General features: G+C 43.4%; 1 protein-coding gene across 2 annotated transcripts in view; it reads right to left on the bottom strand.

Moving 5' to 3' along the window:
• The window catches only part of Il13ra1 (interleukin 13 receptor subunit alpha 1), a 60986-nt gene extending 41954 nt beyond the window's left edge, over positions 1 to 19032 (bottom strand). For both annotated transcript variants that reach the window (XM_052738115.1, XM_052738116.1), the window contains exons 1-3: positions 18640 to 19032; positions 5050 to 5189; positions 1296 to 1434 (exon numbers count right to left, since the gene is read on the bottom strand). In XM_052738115.1, the coding sequence (XP_052594075.1) occupies positions 1296 to 1434; positions 5050 to 5189; positions 18640 to 18718 (358 nt within the window). In that variant the 5' untranslated portion in view covers positions 18719 to 19032. The remainder of the gene's footprint in view (positions 1 to 1295; positions 1435 to 5049; positions 5190 to 18639) is intronic.
• Positions 19033 to 19414: the final 382 nt, after the last annotated feature.

The raw sequence follows: 19414 nt of genomic DNA, 5'->3' as shown, positions 1-19414 counted from the left end.
TTCAATGCCTAGGTTTAAAATGTCAGCCTTTAACCCTCATGCTCCTCGAAGGAACACTTTACTGAGCCATCATGAACCATTTTATGTCACAATATAATTGCTTTTCAAATTATTATACTCCGAAAAATACAAATACAGTAGGCTAAGCTGGGTTTTTTGGGTTTTTTTTTTTTGAGACAGGGTTTCTCTGTGTAGCCCTGGCTGCCCTGGGACTCACTCTGTAGACCAGGCTGGCCTCGAACTCAGAGATCCATCTGCCTCTGCCTCCCAAGTGGCACCACTGCCCAGCATTGCCAAATCCATTTAAATCATGATCTCAGTTACCTGGAAGTCCTAAATTTTAGACCTTTAAAAGCAGTGCCTCATGGGTATTTTTGATTATCACAAATCAGAGAGTGACTTAAACAACCATCCATGTACTTCTAAGGTTTGGAAGCTGGAGATGAGACCTGGACCTGCCTAACAAAGGACCAGGATAATATGAAAAGACAGAATGTGCAAAGTATTTATTGTAACCCTCTCAATGACGTTAGGAGGTAGGTGCTCCCATCTTATAGATGAGGAATACAGATGGGGGCAGTAATCTAGCCAAGGTCACACAAATAGTAATGGGCAGAGCTGGGATTTAAATGTCGGTAGCTGGTGTCTGGTAGCCTTTCTTTTAATTAATGTAGGCTCCTCCCTGTACATAATATAAGAGGCAGAAGGACTGTGGGGACAATGATCCTCACCACCCAAGAGCTTTTCCTTTGACTAGGCATGTAGTAAAGCTAGGCCAGCATACTTATTTCCCTTTAGCACGTCCCCCATATGTATTCTGCATAGCAAACTGATTTCCATATGCCATGGAAGAGACAGTTCTATAGCCTCCCTAAAAGCGCTGAGCCTGAAGACCTACAGGAACTCACTCCATCCTCTTCTACATTGTGGAACACATCAAGATAACAATGAATGCCTTACTTACTTTAGATAAATTGTAAAGCAAATTTTAGAGAGGAATAGAGTGTGTGAGTGTGTGTGTGTGTGTGTGTGTGTGTGTGTGTGTGTGTGTGTGTGTGTGTGTGTGTGTGTTCATTTTTCAAATTATACAAGCAAGCATTCTAACTATGTAGACAGGATTATTATTAAAACTGTCTGCGCTACTCGAAGCAGCGACACCCTCAAACTTATCAGCATCTAATACAGGGCCTGACACTTATTTGATTAAGCAAAACTTTGAGAATGAAATGAGCCCATCAACAATGAATGTGAGCACACTGAGCAATGGGATACACTCTGAAATTTTTATCTGTTACCTTCAGGGGGTGAGATGCACTTTGTCGTCAAAGCACTAGGCTTCTCACTCTCATTGGCACTGCATTGGGATGCCACTTGCAGACAGATCTTTTCATTTAGTGGTACTTCCTCAGAACGATGGGTTTTGGGAGCAATTTTCTGAGATGAGAAAGTTTAAAAAAAAAAGTAACTTCTACAGCAAACACACAAAAAAGACACTTAAATAACAAAGTCTTAGCAGACCCAAGTGTATAAGAAAAAAAAATAAGTTCTTAAATGAAGTGAGCGGGTGAGTGGTTGTCAAAGAGTTATTCTGCCATGCCTGTAGACATACTAGATGGAGGCCAGGAATGATAACTGACATCCTATAATGAACAGGTTAGCCCACCCTTCTCCTACAATAAATAATAAGCCTGCAGCAGGCACTAGTAGTACCACCCGCCACTGAAAAACTCTAGATAAAGAAATCCCCACATTTAGCCGGGCGGTGGTAGCACACGCCTTTAATCCCAGCACTCGGGAGGCAGAGCCAGGCGGATCTCTGTGAGTTCGAGGCCAGCCTGGGCTACCAAGTGAGTTCCAGGAAAGGCGCAAAGCTACACAGAGAAACCCTGTCTCGAAAAACCAAAAAAAAAAAAAAAAAAAAAAAGAAATCCCCACATTTAAAAGTACAACTATCATACAATTTACTTTGAAGTCTACCATGCTAGCCAGCATCAACTCTCTGAAAGCAAACTGAAAGGAAGCAATTAACAAAATTCCATCAAGATCAAGGTTTAAATTTCCAGTCATTGTGGTGATCTCTGGGGACTGAGGGCCAAAAAGACACTTTTCATTAAACACTCTTTTGTGGTGTCTGGGCAAGTTTCTAGTGTTGCTATAAGGATTGAACACAAATAAGGATAAAAAAGCTTTGTGGAACCACAGAGGCCCCAGACACTGTAGAAATCTAAGACTAAATCACAAATCTGCTTATTATGACTTAGAACAACGTTATTAAAGGGCTCTCTAAGAAATTAACATTTCCAGAAGTGAGAGGAATAAGAATGAAGCTGATTTTAATCAGAATTCCAAAGACAGCACTTCCTGTTTTGCAATAGTTTCTGACTCAAGTTTCCCATAGTATTTCCTTTCATAATTTCCTGTTAGCCATGAAGAGTGGGGAAATGGTCACGTCTCTTAATCTACCACCTCAAGTAGCTAGTGTGACATTTTGCATGCCTGCTGCTGGCTGGGCATGGGGGAAACTCTAGTCGCCTCTGAAACAAAGACATGAGGATGCTCTCAGGAAGTCACCAACAAATCAATGATGAATGTATCAAAAGAAAGATATGCATACAGAGACAGAATAGTTCCTAAGGACAGTTAAGAAAGTGCTCTGGAAAAGTGGGGGCCAGTAGGGCATAAAAAATAGATCTCTTCAAGAAAAATCCTGGCTCAGAGAAAGGAGGTGGTGACTTAACAACTTGAACATGGAGAATCCAGCAAAATTATGGTTATCCTCAGCGGGACCTCCAGCTATTCATAGCCAAGGACATTTTCACAAGGAATTCTTGATTCCTTGCCAAGAAATCTACTTATCATTTGGCTTCCCATATAGGCTCTGCCTACCGGGATGATAAGTCCAGTGGTGACAGAAGTCTTCCTGGAATGCTGCATCATTTTAGGATTGTCCCTTTAGAAATGAATGTACGCTGAGGAAGAGAGGTCTCTGATCAAGCCTGTGAAGCTGAAGACCAGCCCTCGAGAGTGTGATAATGGTGGCAGGAAGGCTTCCAATGTAAGTCTCATCAACTTCATTACTTTACCAATTACAAGTTGCTGAATAATCCTTGCTGACCCAAGGATCCTTCCTAATTCTCATCTGGGAGATGCAGTCATTCTCTGAGGACACCAAGGGAAAAATGTATTGACAAACATCATAAATTAGGGCTAGGAGTGTAGCTCAGTGGTACAGTACTTATCTCAAAAATGTGGTACCTGGGTTCAATGATGCTTTTTATTTAAAATAACTTTTTTCAGACATCATAAATTAGGATCATGGCGGGGGAGGGAGATCTCAGTTCTCTCACTATATTAGATACTGTTTCAGCTAGAAAGCTATAAAGGGTTTTATCATGCTGGCATTTTTAAATTTAAAAAATACTTCCAAACATGGACTTGAATCTTATCTTCTAGGCATATGAATAATAAAACAAATAGTTAAAGATAATAGTTTTACAGTCTCTTTCTATGATGGTGCTTGCCTGTGATTCCAGCACTTGGGATGTACAGGCAGAGGAATCGGGAGCTCAAGGTTAGCCTCTATTACATAATGAGACAGAAACCAGCCTGAGATACAAGAGGACCTGCCTCAAAAAGAAAATCTGCAATTCTGAGATATGTAATATTAAATTGGTATGAATAAGATAGAAAGCCTAAATATTAATGATCATCAAGTGAAACATGCCTTCCTGTATCAGAAAGGAAACTAAATTCCTCCCAGCAGAACTATAAAGACAGTGTTCTCCACCCTCTGGGCATCTGGCCTTCATGTAAAATTTATCCAAGCCCATCTCCCTGACAATGAACGCCCACTTGGCTCCGTCACACCTTTCCTGACTAAAGAGTTCTTTCCCAGCAGGAAAGGGAGCCAGCCTCAGCTTATGCCTCTGTGCATGCCTGGACTGAAGGGCCTTTGATTTATTCACCCAGCGGGACTTCCCTATCTCTTAGTGATGAAAGATAACCTAAAATGCATTGCCAGAGCTGCCTTCTACTTGCCAGACTGGAGAGTTAATGGACATGGATAAAACAATGGTAGAGTGATATCAATCGTTTGCTTTAAAAAAAAAAAAAACCTCTCTGCAGATCTCTCATATCTTGATAAGCCTCTCTGTAAAGGCTGCAAACAACCTGCAGACTTGATCTCATTTAGGAAGTTGGAAGCACTGGGCTTCTGCCTAAGCTCCCCGCTGTTCACTAGGCCTAGGGGCTAGGTGCTAGGTACAGGCCTATAGATGATACTGCGGTTGCATCCAAAGGACAGGAAGACGAGCACTGCTCTTGCTACTCATTTGAAGCCTCACCGTGGTAAACTCCAGGAGGTCTAGACAGTATCACCTCTTCAAAATTCTGGACAAGTTCAACCCCCAACACCTCTCTCACCATACACAATGAAAAAAGATACAGACTCCCAAAACAATTGAATAGAGGTATCATAAAGAACCTAATTATCCAATCCTGCCATCAAAAATTATTTAAGTTGTCAGCTGACTGACTACTTCTCACAGGCAAGGTTTACATTTTTGCCCTGTTTTTTTCCTCGGGAACCAGGAAATGTAAACCTACCCACCACTAACATCTCATCTTTCCATTTCCCCATGGCATTTACTTTTAAATCAAAAGTTCTTGCATATCTACCTGTATACATGAGTGATGAGATGCTAAATGTGAAAATGCTCCGAAATGGAGGGTCATACAAATACAAGAAGATAGAGCTACGTATAAGAACAAACTTAGCAATAATGGAACTGATTACTTATTGCACCAAATACATAAAGATATCTAGTGTTTCCTATCAGAACAGTCAAGTCTATTCAATCGTCACTAATCAGCAAATATTTTCAAATGCTCTATTTTGTCAATAGCTGCTTCGATAGTTCTCCCCAGTGGAAATTTGGGAAGAACTTCAAATAAAATCCCCGCTTTGAAGATGAGAACTTGACTCATGCCTTGCTTTGACTTATAGTGTTCACTTTACCTCAGCAATGGCGCATGTTCTAGCAAACTTACCTTATCCTGTTTGTCATCAAAATGACTAAGATATCTGAGACTGCAATTGGGGTTGGCTCCCTCAGGAGGACTCCATGTCCATATGATTGTGCAGAGGTTTTCGACATAGACACTCAAATTTGTCACAGGTGGTTGAGCTTCTATTCAAATCAAACATAAGGTAAACATTTATCAATGACAGCCAGACTCTTTAATGGTTCATTTAACCCATTCTCCCACATCCGAGAGGCCAAGTCCAATAACAAGCTGAAATGACAATACCCAACATTTGCTGAGACAGACACGGTTACACTTTACACATATTACTGAAAAAACTCTTCACAGACGCTTCGAAAATAGGGACTACTGTTGGCTTCATTTTAAAGATGCAGTGACTAGTTGGGTGTGGTAGCTCACATCTGCAACCCTAGCAATTGGGAGCCTGAGGCAAGAGGACTGCACTGAGTTTAAGGCTAGCCTGGGCTACATAGTAAGTTCAAGGCCAACATGAGCTACAGACTGAGGCTGTCTCAAAAAAAATGAAGGAAAGAAGACAGGAAAAACAGGCTGTCAAAGGTATCTCAACAGGTAAAGTCACCTGCACACAAGCCTGGTGACCTCAGGTTCAATCTCCAGGGTCTCCGTGGTAGAAGGAGAGAACACACCCTTGGAGGTGTCTTCTGACTCCCACACACATGCAGTGGCATGCATGTGCAAGCAAACACATACACCTACATTTTTAAATTTAAAAAAAATAATAATAACAGCAAAAGTAACTGAGGCACAAGGAAGTCAGTCACTGGTTGTAACCTGGATAATGGGGCTTTAAAGTCACGTTCTTTTCTGAGATCGTGTCTGCTCAGATTGGCCCCAAATTTACTACATAGCTGGCCTTCCACCGTCCATCTTCTACCTCCACCTCTCATTGCTATAGTTACAGGTATGTACCGCTATGGCCCATATCTTTTCTCTCTTTCTAGGGATAGAACATAGGGCCCTGAGCACAGGAAGTGAGCTACATTCCCAGTTCCCAGGCCATATACTTAATTAAATATAATAAATATAATATATTCTTTCCTTAGTATCCATGGGAGGTCTATTTCAGAACTCCGTGTGAGTAACAAACTTTGCAAAGGCTCCTTGGAGGATTTGCATATAGTCCATGTACATCCTTCCATATACTTTAATGGTATATAGATCAATGTTATACTGTATTGCTCAGAAAAATAATGACAAGAAAAACTCAACTATAACATGTTCAGCACAGATGTAATATTTTTAAGTTTTTCTTTTCTTTTTGTTAATCTATAGGCAATTGACCAGCAAATATAAAGCCCATGAATAAGAAGCCTATGGACTTTATGTATTTATTTATTTGTTTGTTTGTTTTGAGATAGAATCTCACTCTGTACCCTTGGCTGGCCAGTCTTAACTCACAGAGACCCACCTGCCTCTCTGCTCCCAGTGCTGAGATTAAAGGCAGGCATTACCATGACGGACTCTTAAATACTAGTATTCCCAAGATTCTTCCCCCAGGATATTGGGGTTCCCCACCCTCAATCCAGACAGTTTACTCAGCTCTTTTGTGCACTTGCAAACCTCAGTTTCAACTGTGCTCTCTTCAGATGTGCTCGGCAGCGACATGTTCTAGTCCTCGGTGGGTTTTTCTTTGTTTGTTGTTGTTATAGCTTTTCCAAAGAAGCACTGAGAGAGACTTAGCACCCGGATCCCCCCTGGGAACTGACACTAAGCAGCTGGAGCTGGAGAGGGAAGGGGACATAGAGAAATCGAAACAGTGTCTCAAACTTGCCGGAGAACTTCCAAGCCCAGGATTATCAAAGTCCCACATGGGAAGCTGGGTGGGAGTGTAGAGGAATTCTCTGCCCTTCCTTCCAGTGCTTCTGCAAACATTGCAAAACCAAGTTTATCAAAGCCATTTTAAAAATCCAGCCAGACCTGCAATCAATCCTAGCACTGGAGAGGTGGAGGCAGAAGGATCTTGAATTGGCATTAGCCTGCACTGCATATGGAGACTTCCATGTCAAAAACAAGACCAAGGCCAACCACAACAAAAATAACAAATGAAAGCAAAAAATAACCGTTTCGGAGCTAAGGGTATATAGCTCAGTGGTAGAACACTTGCCTATAATTCGCCAAGCTCTAGATTCTAATTCAGTACTGCAAATAATAATAACTGATGTTGTTAAAATGATGGTTAAGTACTATAGTGTCTTATCATACTATTACAAAACTCCATCAGTCCCAAACATCAGCCCCATGGGCACTATGTAGTTGAGGTTTTCCTAACAGTCATTTAATACATAGCCACTAACTGGGCAGCAGCCTATAAAAGTCCTTGAATCTCAATATTGCCTCACTCTCCTGACACAACTACTGGTAAGCTCTTCCCAGGGCCCAATTTGGGGAGGGTTCAGCCCTGAGCATGCCAAGGCCTTTAGAAGCAGGGAATTCCTAGCCCAACGTCTTAAACTGAACTAGTAGCTGGCTTTGGTAGATCATAGCTGTAATTCCAGCACTCAGAAAACTGAGGCAGGGGGATCACTGTTGAGCTGGAGGTCAGTCCGAGCTGTATGGTAAGTTCCATCAATTAGGATTTTAGAGACCACAATCTAGTTTAGGATTATCTCCCTTATTCTGCAGTTTCCAGAAACAAATTTTAGCAGAAATCATGAATCCCTGGCTTATCAGTTCCTGACACTCTATCCAGTTACCTCCCCCACAAAAATTAAAGCCCTGATAATAAAAACAACAAAGCTATTGCTTATTGTTACTTCTGTTGGATTCCAATATTTAAGGTAATTTAAGACATTTAAACCCCCCACCGTTTTTTGCTGCTTTTTCGTTTTTTTGAGATAGTGTCTCACTCTAACTCAGGTGCCTTGAACTTACTATGTAGCCCAAGCTGACCTAAAACTCACATCAACCCTTCTACCTTAGCTTCTTATTTATACTCGAAATCAATCAAAAGTCTTCCCTCGTTCTAATCTCACCAAATAAGATTCAATTTTCCCATCTGTTTGGAAATGCTATTTAGCCAAATCTAACTGGTTTGCACTGTAAGCTACTTTGGGGCTATCAGATGTCTTTCCTTTTCGTTTTGTTTTTTTCCCTAGTGGCTGCTTCATAACTGCTGAGATTTTTCTACCTCCTATACTTTAAAAACTATATGTGGATGCTGGCGGTGGTGGAGGGGTTACAGGATAGGAAACATCCCACCTAGAAGAAAACTGTACTGAATCTGATAAACTATAATCCCAGCACTCAGACAGCTAAGGCAAGAAAACTGCCGTGATTTTGAGGCCACCCTGGGCTACATTGGGAATTCCAGGCCAGTCTAGGCTAACAGCTAGATCCGGTCTAAAGCATATACCGCCCCCCGCCCTACGCCCTCCACCCCCACACACACCATTATGTTGACAGCATGCTGAATGGCAGATTCCAGGCACTATGAAGACAGCCTAACTAGGCATGTGGCTCATGCACATCATCTCAGCACTTGGGGGGTGAGGGATGGGAATTATCACAAATTCAAGGCCAGCCTGGATTACAGAATTAATCTTTTTCAGAAAGAAAGAAGGGGAAAAAGGAGGAAGGGAGGAAAGGAGGGAGGGAGGGAAGGAAAAGGGAAAGGAAAAGAAAATGTATTTGGTATGACTATTTAGAAACCCTAGGTGTAACTGAAAGTTTTGCAACTTCCAGATAAAGGAATGGACCAGGAGAACTGCAGTTAGTTTCAATCAAGTTTTGGTCCTTGTTAACCTTTCCCACAGCAATGGTTACTGAAAGTTGACCCTGGGCAGGCAAATGTGAATGTGTTCCTGGGACAGCCAACAGAAAGCTTGTCAGAGTAGGCAAAGAGAACCCTGCCCTCCAAATATCTGAGACCTGTATTCTGATCACTGGTCGCAACTTCAAACGAAAGAGGCAAAGACACAAAAGCCATGGCCAAGTTGTTGCAACTCCTTCCTCTTCTAGCAGTGGCTTTCAGGACATTTACATTGGTACTTTATTTTCTTCCTCATTTTCCTCTTTTTTTTTTTCCTTTGTGGAAGCTAGACTTTAAAGAGTCAAGACATTTAAAAATAGCTGCATACATGAGGAAGATTAAAGAGAAAGCTTCCAAAAGACCCAAGAAAACCTCAGAGACAGCCTCAATAATAAAAATAAACACACCGAGATGATCAAAACAGAAATCCCCGAGCGAATACGAGGAGAGAGTGTCCTCAGGACACAAGAGGGCGGCTGCACATATGAAGTCACAGTGGTTGGGACAGCATGCACAAGTCCCAAGCAAGCTCATGCACAAGCCCAAGCAAGCTCAAACTAGACCAAATCGAAGGATGGAGAGTGCAGGTGGACACGAAGTCCCGCCCCTAGCTGGGGAGCTATTGGTGAGCTATTGAATGCACAGGGGCAAGTCGGTTGTCTTTAAGAGTGTTGTCACACTCTAATGGAAGGCCACACACCCATGAATATATGAGCAGCAGAAATTGGACTTGATGGGTGGAAAAAAGACACAAAGTTAGACGGTTAGAGAAGGGGGTATGGATCTAGAGGGAGGTGGGGGGAGAAGCGCAGAGATCAAAACTCATTGTATGAAATTCTCAAAGCACTAATAAAAACGTGGGGGACAGAAAAACCCTGGAGCTCGGAAATAATTCACTTTCTGTGATTACTACATTACTTTATTCAAATAATCTATTTTTGATAAAAGCCAATCACAATTCAAAAAAAGAAATAGTAAAGTATGAGCATTCTTTTCTGTTTTGGCAGTGCTGAGGACGAAACCCAGAGCCTTGTGTATGCTAGGCAAGTGTGCTATCACTAAGCAAAACCCCAGCAAGTCTGAGTCAGTCAAAGGAAACACAATCAGGATAAACTGCCCCTGAATAGGGACAGTGTGCTAGACAAAAACTGTAAGACAATGTCTTAGAGATGCTTAAAGAGCTAAAAAGAGATAACCAAAACAGAAACAGCAACAACCTAAAAAGAAACCAAAACCAAATTCTGGAGATGTAAAATAAAATAACTGAGCCAGGCACAGTGGTTCTCACCTGAAATCCTGGGGTGCAAAAGGCAGAGGCTGGAAATCACGAGGAATTTGAGGTAGCCTGGGTTACAGAGTGGGGACTAGGACAGCCAGAGCTACATGAGTGAGAGCTCATGTCCAAAAACCAAAAGATAGAACACAAGTAAACAACTGAAATGAGGTATTTAAAAATAGATTGGATCAGCAAATGAAATAATCAGCAAACTCGAATATAACACAATGAGAATTACTGAGTCTGAATAACAGAAAGATAAGGCTAAAGAAACGTGGATTTTCAGCTTAGAACTCGTAGATTTGTGTGTGTGGAGCGTCTGCAGAGACCAGGATCCAGAAAGGACCTATGATACAGTATAGGGGAAGAGTTCCCAAGGTGGGAGGGGAGTGTAGAACATACGTGGTATGAAAGTAAGTTGGGCAGGGGAATAGTGGGCATTAAAGGCTTAAGCAGAGATGGGAGTGAAAAGGCAAGAACTAATAAAAACTTGGATGTATGAAAAAACACTACTAAAACCCACTATTATATATATATATATATATATATATATATATTCTACGTATATATATAAACTTTTTTAAAGGAGGAGGGCTGGCATAAGGACTCAGCAAGTTAAGCTACTTGCTGTCAAGCCCGACAACCTAAGTTCAAACCCCAGAACCCACATGGTGGATGGAGAGAACTGACTCTTGCAAGTTGTCCTTTGACCTCCACACATGCTGGACGGCATGCTTGTCCCCTCTCACAATAAATAAATACAATAATGAGATTTTAAAAGCAGTCTGAACAGAGGTACTCTGGACAAGACTCCTCTCAGAAGACATGGGTTATTAAATGAAATCTCAGTGCCATCTGTGTGATACCTCCCTGTGAGTTATTGATCAAGGAAGCCTCGGAACCCCCAACCACCAAATAACCCAAGATACCACCATTGCTTTTCATTTCCCACTGGAGATAGATGGTAAGACACAACATATTTTGGTTGCAGCACACAGAGAAAATGAGATGGAACTAATTTGGATACTTCCTCTGTGATGATAGCCAGCTTTCAAAGAGCTGAAAGGTGTTATGGAGGTTGCTGGAGGAGAAAATTCATTAACCAACTTACACAGCACTGGACTCTGCATGCTGTGGTCCCAACCTGTCAGGTAAGACGTTCCCCCTGGTGCAATAATAGCATGACCATTATTGGGGAAACCAACCCTTCTCTGATGGGATTTGAGGCCTGCTCCACGGGAGGGAATTCAGACCTAATACTGTAAAACTGGTCAAAAGCCCATAGCTAGGAAGTCATATACCCTCAGAATAACCTACTCCTGTTGTTTTGCTAGACATATTGTAGAACTGCTTTCTAAATATTTATATTTATACCTGTAGATTAGTCCTGCTCTCCATCTGTTTTCCTAGATGCTTCCTTTTGCAGCAGTCCCCAGTCAACACAGAAGACTCATCATTTGTCAAAGTGCTGAGAATGACTGCTAAGTGTTCAGCCCTAAATGAGACATCGATAGCAAAGCCTCTCCAGTTTCAGGGAACAAGGGGCGAGGGATGGAAAGAATGTAAAAGATGGAGGACAGGGAGAAAAGCTGTGAAACACTTGTAGACATAGCACAGGCACAACACTCAGGAACTCACTGTACCTACTGTTGCCTGTAGGGAGCAGAGAAAGCCCTGAGTATGTGACATCCTGAGTGAATGTATGTTGTTGACGTGGGCCGAGTCACGTCAAGGACCCTAGCCTCAGACCCAGAGAGAAATGGCAAAGCCTTCCCTTGTGGTCCATGTGTAGAAGTTGACAGTGTGTACAGAAAATGTGCACCATAGCTTTCTCCTGCCAGATATTTACAGCCTGAAGACTGCTCCCTACAGAGACTGCTCCTGCTGAGATCAGCTAAACCTGTCTCCTTGATCCAGTTGCATACTATAAACCCTGCCTCCTTGGTTATCTATATATAATAACCCTACCTCCTTGTTTAATCTGCATGTAATAACTCTGCCTACTTCTTCAGATGTGTGCAGCAACTCCACCTTCAATTCAATTCCTAGTCAATTCAATGCAATAAAATAAACAGCTTCTGGGGTACTGTGGCTTCTCCATTAGAGAGCCCAGACCACCGATTCCTAGCTGTCTGTCCACGTGTCTGTCTGTCTTTTCTTCACTCCCTCGAAGCCCCAGTCAGGTCTGTCCCTGGCTGGGGCTGCACACAGAAGTTACCTGCACAATATCAAGCCAGTCAATATTTCCAACATGGATCCTAGAGGGGCTCATGGGGCTCCACTCCTTGGCCACTGGCGGCTGCTAGTGGAGGGAGAGCCATTGTTCTTTAGCAGTATGGCTCCTGGTAGGTTGCTCATGTTGCTGCAGGCAACACTAACAGGACTTAGTTGGGTCTTTTTAAGACTAAAGAAGAATAAACAGACCCCCAGGAACCTGTGGGACACCATCACTGGACTAGTAGCTGCATTGGGGGATGGGTTAAAGGAGGAGAGAAAAGGGAAGAAAAAGAAAAGTAAGAAATAACAAGGGGCTGGGGCCACGGCTCAGACAGCAAGGCAAGCAGGATTGCAGTCCTGGCACTGAGTAAGTGGAGACAAGCAGATCCCTGGGGCTCACTGCTCAGCCAGCCTAGCCTACTTGGCAAGCTACAGGCAAGTAAGAGACCCACAAAAAGAAATGGACAGTACCCGAGGACCAACTCCCTCTGAGTAAAGACCCGAGTAAAGGAGCGGAGGGGGGGGGGGGGGGGGGGGGGGGGGGGGGGGGGGGGGAGGGGGATGGAAGGGGAAAGAGAAGGAGGACACCCGGCCTGGTGCACACCTGTAATCCCAGCACCTGGGAAGTAGAAGCAGTTAGATCAGGAGTTCAAGGTTCCTCAGTTCAAGTTCCTCAGCTATGTTACATAACACATTCGAAACCAGCCTGAGCTATATAAGACTCTGTCCGAAAACCAACTCAAGCAAACAAAGAATAACTGAAAACTCCCCAAATTTATGAAAGATGGGATTACAAACATTCAGACACAACCTAACTTTAGAACTTACAGGGCCATGAAAAGAACAGGACAGATGCAAAGTTAGAAAAATCCAGGAGATCGTGAAGATTAGCGTAGAGATAAATGAAATAAGAAGCAGAAAAGCAAAGCAGTATCATAAAAAACAAAGGGCTTCTTCAAAAGGCAACATAATTTCCAAATCTTTATGTAGGTAAAGAAACGACGCAGTTACTAAAATCAGAAATGAAAACGAGTATATTACTACTGATTCTCAGACACAAAACAGGATTATAAGAAAGAAGTATGAAGAACTCAACACTAAGAAATTTGATGCTTTAGATGAAAGGCACAAGTTCCTGGAAACATAAAACTTACTGAAACTAAATCACAAAGACACATATAATCTGAATAGACCTGTAAGCAATAAGGATATTAAATTAGTAAGCAAATTTATCTCCTGACCAAAAAAAAAAAAATCCAAACTTGATGGCTTTATGGGCAAATTGTACCAAGTATCTAAAAAGCCAATACTATACATTTCCATTTTCAAAGACCTATGAGGCCTGCAGCACCTGTTTCTAAATCCTAACAGACAAGTAATCCTCAATAAAATGCTGACACAATGACTTCAGTAACATACCGAAAGGATTGTACACCATGACCAAGTGGGATTTATTCCTGGAAGGATGGCTCAACGTAGGAGAATTAAGCAATGTAATAGACCACATTAACACAATGAAAGGGAAAAGAAATATGACATTATCCCAATCGATGCAGGAAAAAAAAAAACACCTGACAGACTCAGCAACCGGAGTTAGGGGTGCAGCTCGTACCAGGCGCTGGGTTCAATACTCAGCAGGCATTGCTACCCAAATAAACGCCTTTTCATAATAATAATAAAAAAATTTGGGCATGGTGGCACATGCCCACAATCTTATCTCCTTGGGAGACTAAGACAGCAGGCCTGAACGTTAGAGACCGGGTTGGGTTACATGGCAAATTTCAGGCTAGCCTGGGAAACTTAGCAAGATGCTGTCTCAAAATTTTTTAAAAATCAAATAGGTTGGCAGTATGGTAATAGAAGATTTACTTTATATATGCAAGACCTAGCTTTGAAAGAGGATACTGCTGTGAAAGCATGATTCTTTTTTTTTTTTTTTTAAAGATTTATTTATTTATTACGTATACAGCATGTATGACTGCAGGCCAGAAGAGGGCACCAGATCTCATTACAGATGGTTGTGAGCCACCATGTGGTTGCTGGGAATTGAACTCAGGACCTTTGGAAGAGCAGTCAGTGCTCTTAACCTCTGAGCCATCTCTCCAGCCCGAAAGCATGATTCTTATAAAAGGGAAAAATGCATTTCATTACCTAACTGACTAAACACCATGCTGAAGCATGCTCTGAGAACCTAGAACACAAAGGCTGTTTTCAGGATTCCTATGGTTCCTGAGGCCTAGGGCTCAGCCCATAGCTCTCTAAAAGCTAAAATGTAATCTCCAGATAGTAAGCACATAATGACACATGTGAATTTTGTAACACATATTGTAAGGCATATACACAAAAAAGCGGTGACTATACTTGAATTGCTGCTAGGGGCTCTGGGTGACTGATTTCACTACAGTGGAGTGATTAAGGACATCAGCTCAAGAGCCTAGCTCATCCCAGCTCTGCAACTACTGTGTGGCAAGTTACTTAACCTCCCTCTTCCTCCTCAGCTTGCTCACCCATTGCATAAGGATGAAAATCATAACCTAAACATAACCTGCTGCAAAGGGTGACTATAAGTATTAAACAAGTTAAGATAGGTAATGTGTCACACATGCAATCCCAGCACTCAAGAGGCTGGGGGAGGAAGGCTGCCAAGAGCTTGGAGCCAAGCTGGGCTAAATAACAAATACCAGACCAATGGGGGCTATGTAATCAGCCTTTGTGTCAAAAAAAAAAAATAGGTAAAGTGCTACAACAGTTTCTGCCCAGAGCAAGTATTATAGAACTGTTAACTAGCTGCTTTCTTAAGAGACAAAATGGACAGTTGCATTAGTTTTCTGTGAAAATGTGTACCTATAGGCTCTGAGGCGTAACACATAGTGCTTCTGTCTTCCTTTGACATCGACTTTCAACCATTTACTGGGAGATGATCACTACCTTTAGACGGGGGAGTGTAGAAGAGGTCAAGATCCAAGTAACTCTTTTAGCTAAACTCCAAATGCGTCTATTTATCGCCTATCCCCACATTCTGTGTGAATTAGGAGGTAACGCCATCAGTAATCATTTTACAGTAAAGTGCTTCGTTTAACTGATTGCTTTTGCTTTCTCCTGTTCAATCTCAAGAGTTGGCAGAGGCATGCAGATTTCGGGAAAAGTGAAGGAAATCCTAAGAGTCATACGTGAGTCATCTGTCTTTTTTCTTCATATGCAGTCATCAACTCCTGCCCTTTTTTTTTTTGCTACATCTTTCGTAATCATCCCCAACCACACCAATATGCTCTCCTAAACACTATAAGGTGGGAAGACACCAGTAAGTCATGATCCTACATAGGAGGTGTATATATACTGTGCATGTTTCTAACAGAGACTGGCATCTACCATCTTCCATTCCACTAAGTGTCACACTCCAATGGCTCCCTTTACCCAGACAAGTCTCCTTGCTTGCTTTTCTTCAGACTGTGCCCTGATCAAGATGTTTAAGAGCAAACAGAGCTGTTTTGCACAGATTGACTTTACCGGTATCTCTTCTGACCAAGCTAGGCTCTTGACTGGCCACTTCCTCTTCCCTGCTCCTGCTTAATCTCCACTACACAGTTTCTCTATTCAAAGTCTACCCTTTCTGAAGCTCTATCTCAAGTTTTTCCTATTTTGTGAAACTGTCAGCCTTCGTTTCCTCTCTTCTGAATGCCTATTGTTTGGACTACATGTTCCAGCCATTATGAAGCCAGTCTTCAATATATGATTAGTCTACATATATTTTCATGGATCCCAACTAGTCCCCATTCTGGTACCCTGGGAGGTACCTATCTAGCTCTTCTGCATGCCAGGAGTTCAAGACTAGTTGTTATTAAAACCATGCCACAATGTGGGCTATGGAGCTAAACAGACTGAACTAAACTAGTAACTAAATTTGTAACCTCCTACACTGCCGTGTTTCTCTCCATAGTACTTTAGTAGTATTGGACATACTATATTTTACTTAACACAAAGAAACACACAGCTTCTGCCAATAGTATAAACTAGCTTCATGGGACAGAGACTTGTCAAAATACAACTTTAAATAAAAAGAAGTAAAGCGGGCCGGGCGGTGGTGGCGCACGCCTTTAATCCCAGCACTCGGGAGGCAGAGCCAGGTGGATCTCTGTGAGTTCGAGGCCAGCCTGGGCTACCAAGCGAGTCCCAGGAAAGGCGCAAAGCTACACAGAGAAACCCTGTCTCGAAAAACGAAAAAAAAAAAAAAAAGAAGTAAAGCACTTAGAAAACTGCTGGGCAGACAGTAGACATGGAAATGCTAGCTGTTATTAAGCAAAGCCACGATTCAGCTGCTGCGCTAAACAGACTGAACTAAACCAGTAACCTAATCGGTTTTTAAATATTCAGCAGGATCAAAATGAGAAAAGCACTTAAGATGTACGGCATTCTCAACACCCAAACACAGAAATTACAATTAGAACAGTGGTTTAAAACATATACAGCGCAATCACTTCATTTCATCCATGAGAAAACTGTCACGGATGGAGGGGATAATGACTAACCTTGAGTCTCACAGCCAGTCAATGTCAGTCATTAAAAACTTCAATTGAACCTCCGAGTAACTAGAGATGGCAAATGCTTTCTACACCACAAACACAATTCTCTCTATATTTCTAAAAGGAGAAAGGTTTCTGTAGTCTAAGGTACCAACAAACTATTATGACAAAAATAAGTCGATAAGTTGAGGGTTGACGGTCTTGTCTAGAGGGCCAGCTGTTGTTTCAGGTGTGTGTGGGAAGGGACCTGTAGGAGGGAGCATGTTGGGATGACACTGTGAAAATCAGGACACTAATGAGATAGGTGACCTTAGGTAAGTCTGTGGACTTCAGTTTTCCTATATACCTACAGAAACCTGCTGTCCTCGGCTGAAGCAGAGATACTTCACGGACAAAGATTATTCTGTACACTCGAAGATTCTAAGTCAACCGACCTTCAGAGCCTGGCTCAACATGAAACAAACCAGGTCAACACTTGAATAATTATCAAAGGTTGGAGGTGTGACTCAGCCCTAGAGCACTTACCTAGCTTGCATGAAGCCCCAGCTACCCTCTCCAGGAACCCAGGAAAAACGGGCAATTATAGACAGACGAACTTAAGTGGACCTCAAGTCTCACTCAAATGCCAATCTTGCAGGGAAGTCTTTCTACTCCGTGCCATTTACAACTCCCTACCCTGTCGTGTTTCTCTCCATAGTACTTTAGTAGTATCTGACATACCATATTTTACTTAACACACTGAAACACACACCCTCTATCAACGATGTAACTAGCTTCATGGCTCGGGGACTTGATCCATTTTGCTCACTGTGACATCCTCAGCCCCTAGAAACACTGCCTGTCACAGATACTACATATAATTTGTTGACAGAGCATGGGAGTTTCCTAATTAACAACATTTCAGCTTTCGTTTCAAAGCACAGTACACTTGGTAAACATTCGTTAAACAAATTGGTTTTTTTGTGTGTGAATTCGATAATAAAACCTATTTTAAAAGTCCCAGATCTTCATGCTTGCCAGGCCCAGTCCATGAGGAAATCATTCACCTTCGATTTTCACAGCAGCTCTGCAAAGTTCATTAGTTAAAAGTTGCTCACAAGCACAAGGGTAATGGAGCAACTTCCCAAACAATGTATACAACTTTTCCATAAATTTAAGATTTCCCCCCACAATATACGGTTTATTAAAGGTGGGAGGCATCAGATGCTGGTCAGGTCTTCTCAATGGATTTCTTAATGCCAGAGGAAGTCTTGACCCTTTTGTCCTTTTGCTACTAGGACTAAGATCTATCTTTAGAGGCTCCCTTTAACTTCCAACGCCAAAGCCACACTTTCAAACTGAGCATCTGTGAGGCTCTGGGCAAGGAGCCCTGGGAAGTTCCCAGCTCACCAGGACTTGGTCGCCACCCCTGAGTCCCTCATCCCTTCACAGGCAAAGCCACTTGTTTGGGTCATTTCGGCAAAATTAGGTTCCCTTCAGTCCCCTTCCTCCAGATGCCAGCCTCCTTGGCTCTTCCCTAGTGCTCAAGGGAAGTGAGATGGCTAGTCGGACTCCCCAGCCACCGCGCCTGGGAAACCCCCAGCTCCCAAGTCCCCCAAACCCAGCAGGATCCGGGAGACCCAGCACCGGAGGCGAAGACTGGCGGCCGATCATAGGGCGTCGAAGTGGCAACCACCTTGGCGCACACCCTGGCCGTGACAATCTACCCCCCGACCCCAACCCCGGCAACCCCAAGGCACCCTGCCCGCCAGTCCACGTCCCTGCCAGCCACGTCCTCCGGGTGGCTGTCACCAACCTGGGGGCACACTCACCTGTGGCCGCGGCTCCTGGGCTCACGGTGGCACACAGCAGCAGCGCCCACAGCCCACACAGCCGCGCTGGCCGCGCCATGCAGCCCCTCGGCTCGGAGCGCGGCCGGGCTGGAGCCGCCGCAGTCTCCGCCTCCTCGCTTCTGGCTCCCACTTCCCGGCCGAGGCGCGCTGGAGGCCAGAGCCGGCGCAGACGGGAAGGGCGGCCCCGCCCACGGCCGCAGGTAATCCGAGCGCGCGGGGGCGCCAGGGCGCGGGCGGTGGACGGGGCGGGGCACGCGGCTCCCGGGCCCCCACCGGGTGACACCTGGCCTCCGTCCGCGCCACCACCTGTCACCGCTCCAGAGGACTCCTGACTAGGACCCAAGGCGACTTCCTCTGGAGCTTTGTGGCAAGGCTCCAGCCACTGGCCTCTCTCCACTCCCACTTCGATTAGGATGCGTGGTTGTCCCAGGTGCCAAAGGCTGCGCCCTGCTAGGCACTAGGGCAGGGTCATGTAGGAAAGAACCTTGGCCTGGGAGTCTGGAAACCTGGCTTCCAGCCTTAGGTCTCTGAGCCCTTCTTTCCTAAGCTCTGACTCCTACATTAGTAATACCTTATTTATTTCTCTGGGTGGACTTCCTAGTCCAAATAGAGGACTTTATTGGCACTCTGTTTTGTGGAAGGGGACAATGACGATGTATTTAAAAACTGGTAATACATTGAATGGGATTTTTGAAGTGGCATTCCCGTATTATTAAATACACCCGTATTATTAAAACTATCAACTACTATAGAT

The sequence above is a fragment of the Peromyscus californicus genome, unplaced genomic scaffold, assembly GCF_007827085.1.
Source record: "Peromyscus californicus insignis strain IS unplaced genomic scaffold, ASM782708v3 Scaffold_10__1_contigs__length_136768540, whole genome shotgun sequence".
Classification (NCBI taxonomy): Eukaryota; Metazoa; Chordata; class Mammalia; order Rodentia; family Cricetidae; genus Peromyscus; species Peromyscus californicus.
The sequence above is the reverse complement of the archived record's forward strand: the minus strand, read 5'-3'. Positions and strand labels throughout refer to the sequence as shown.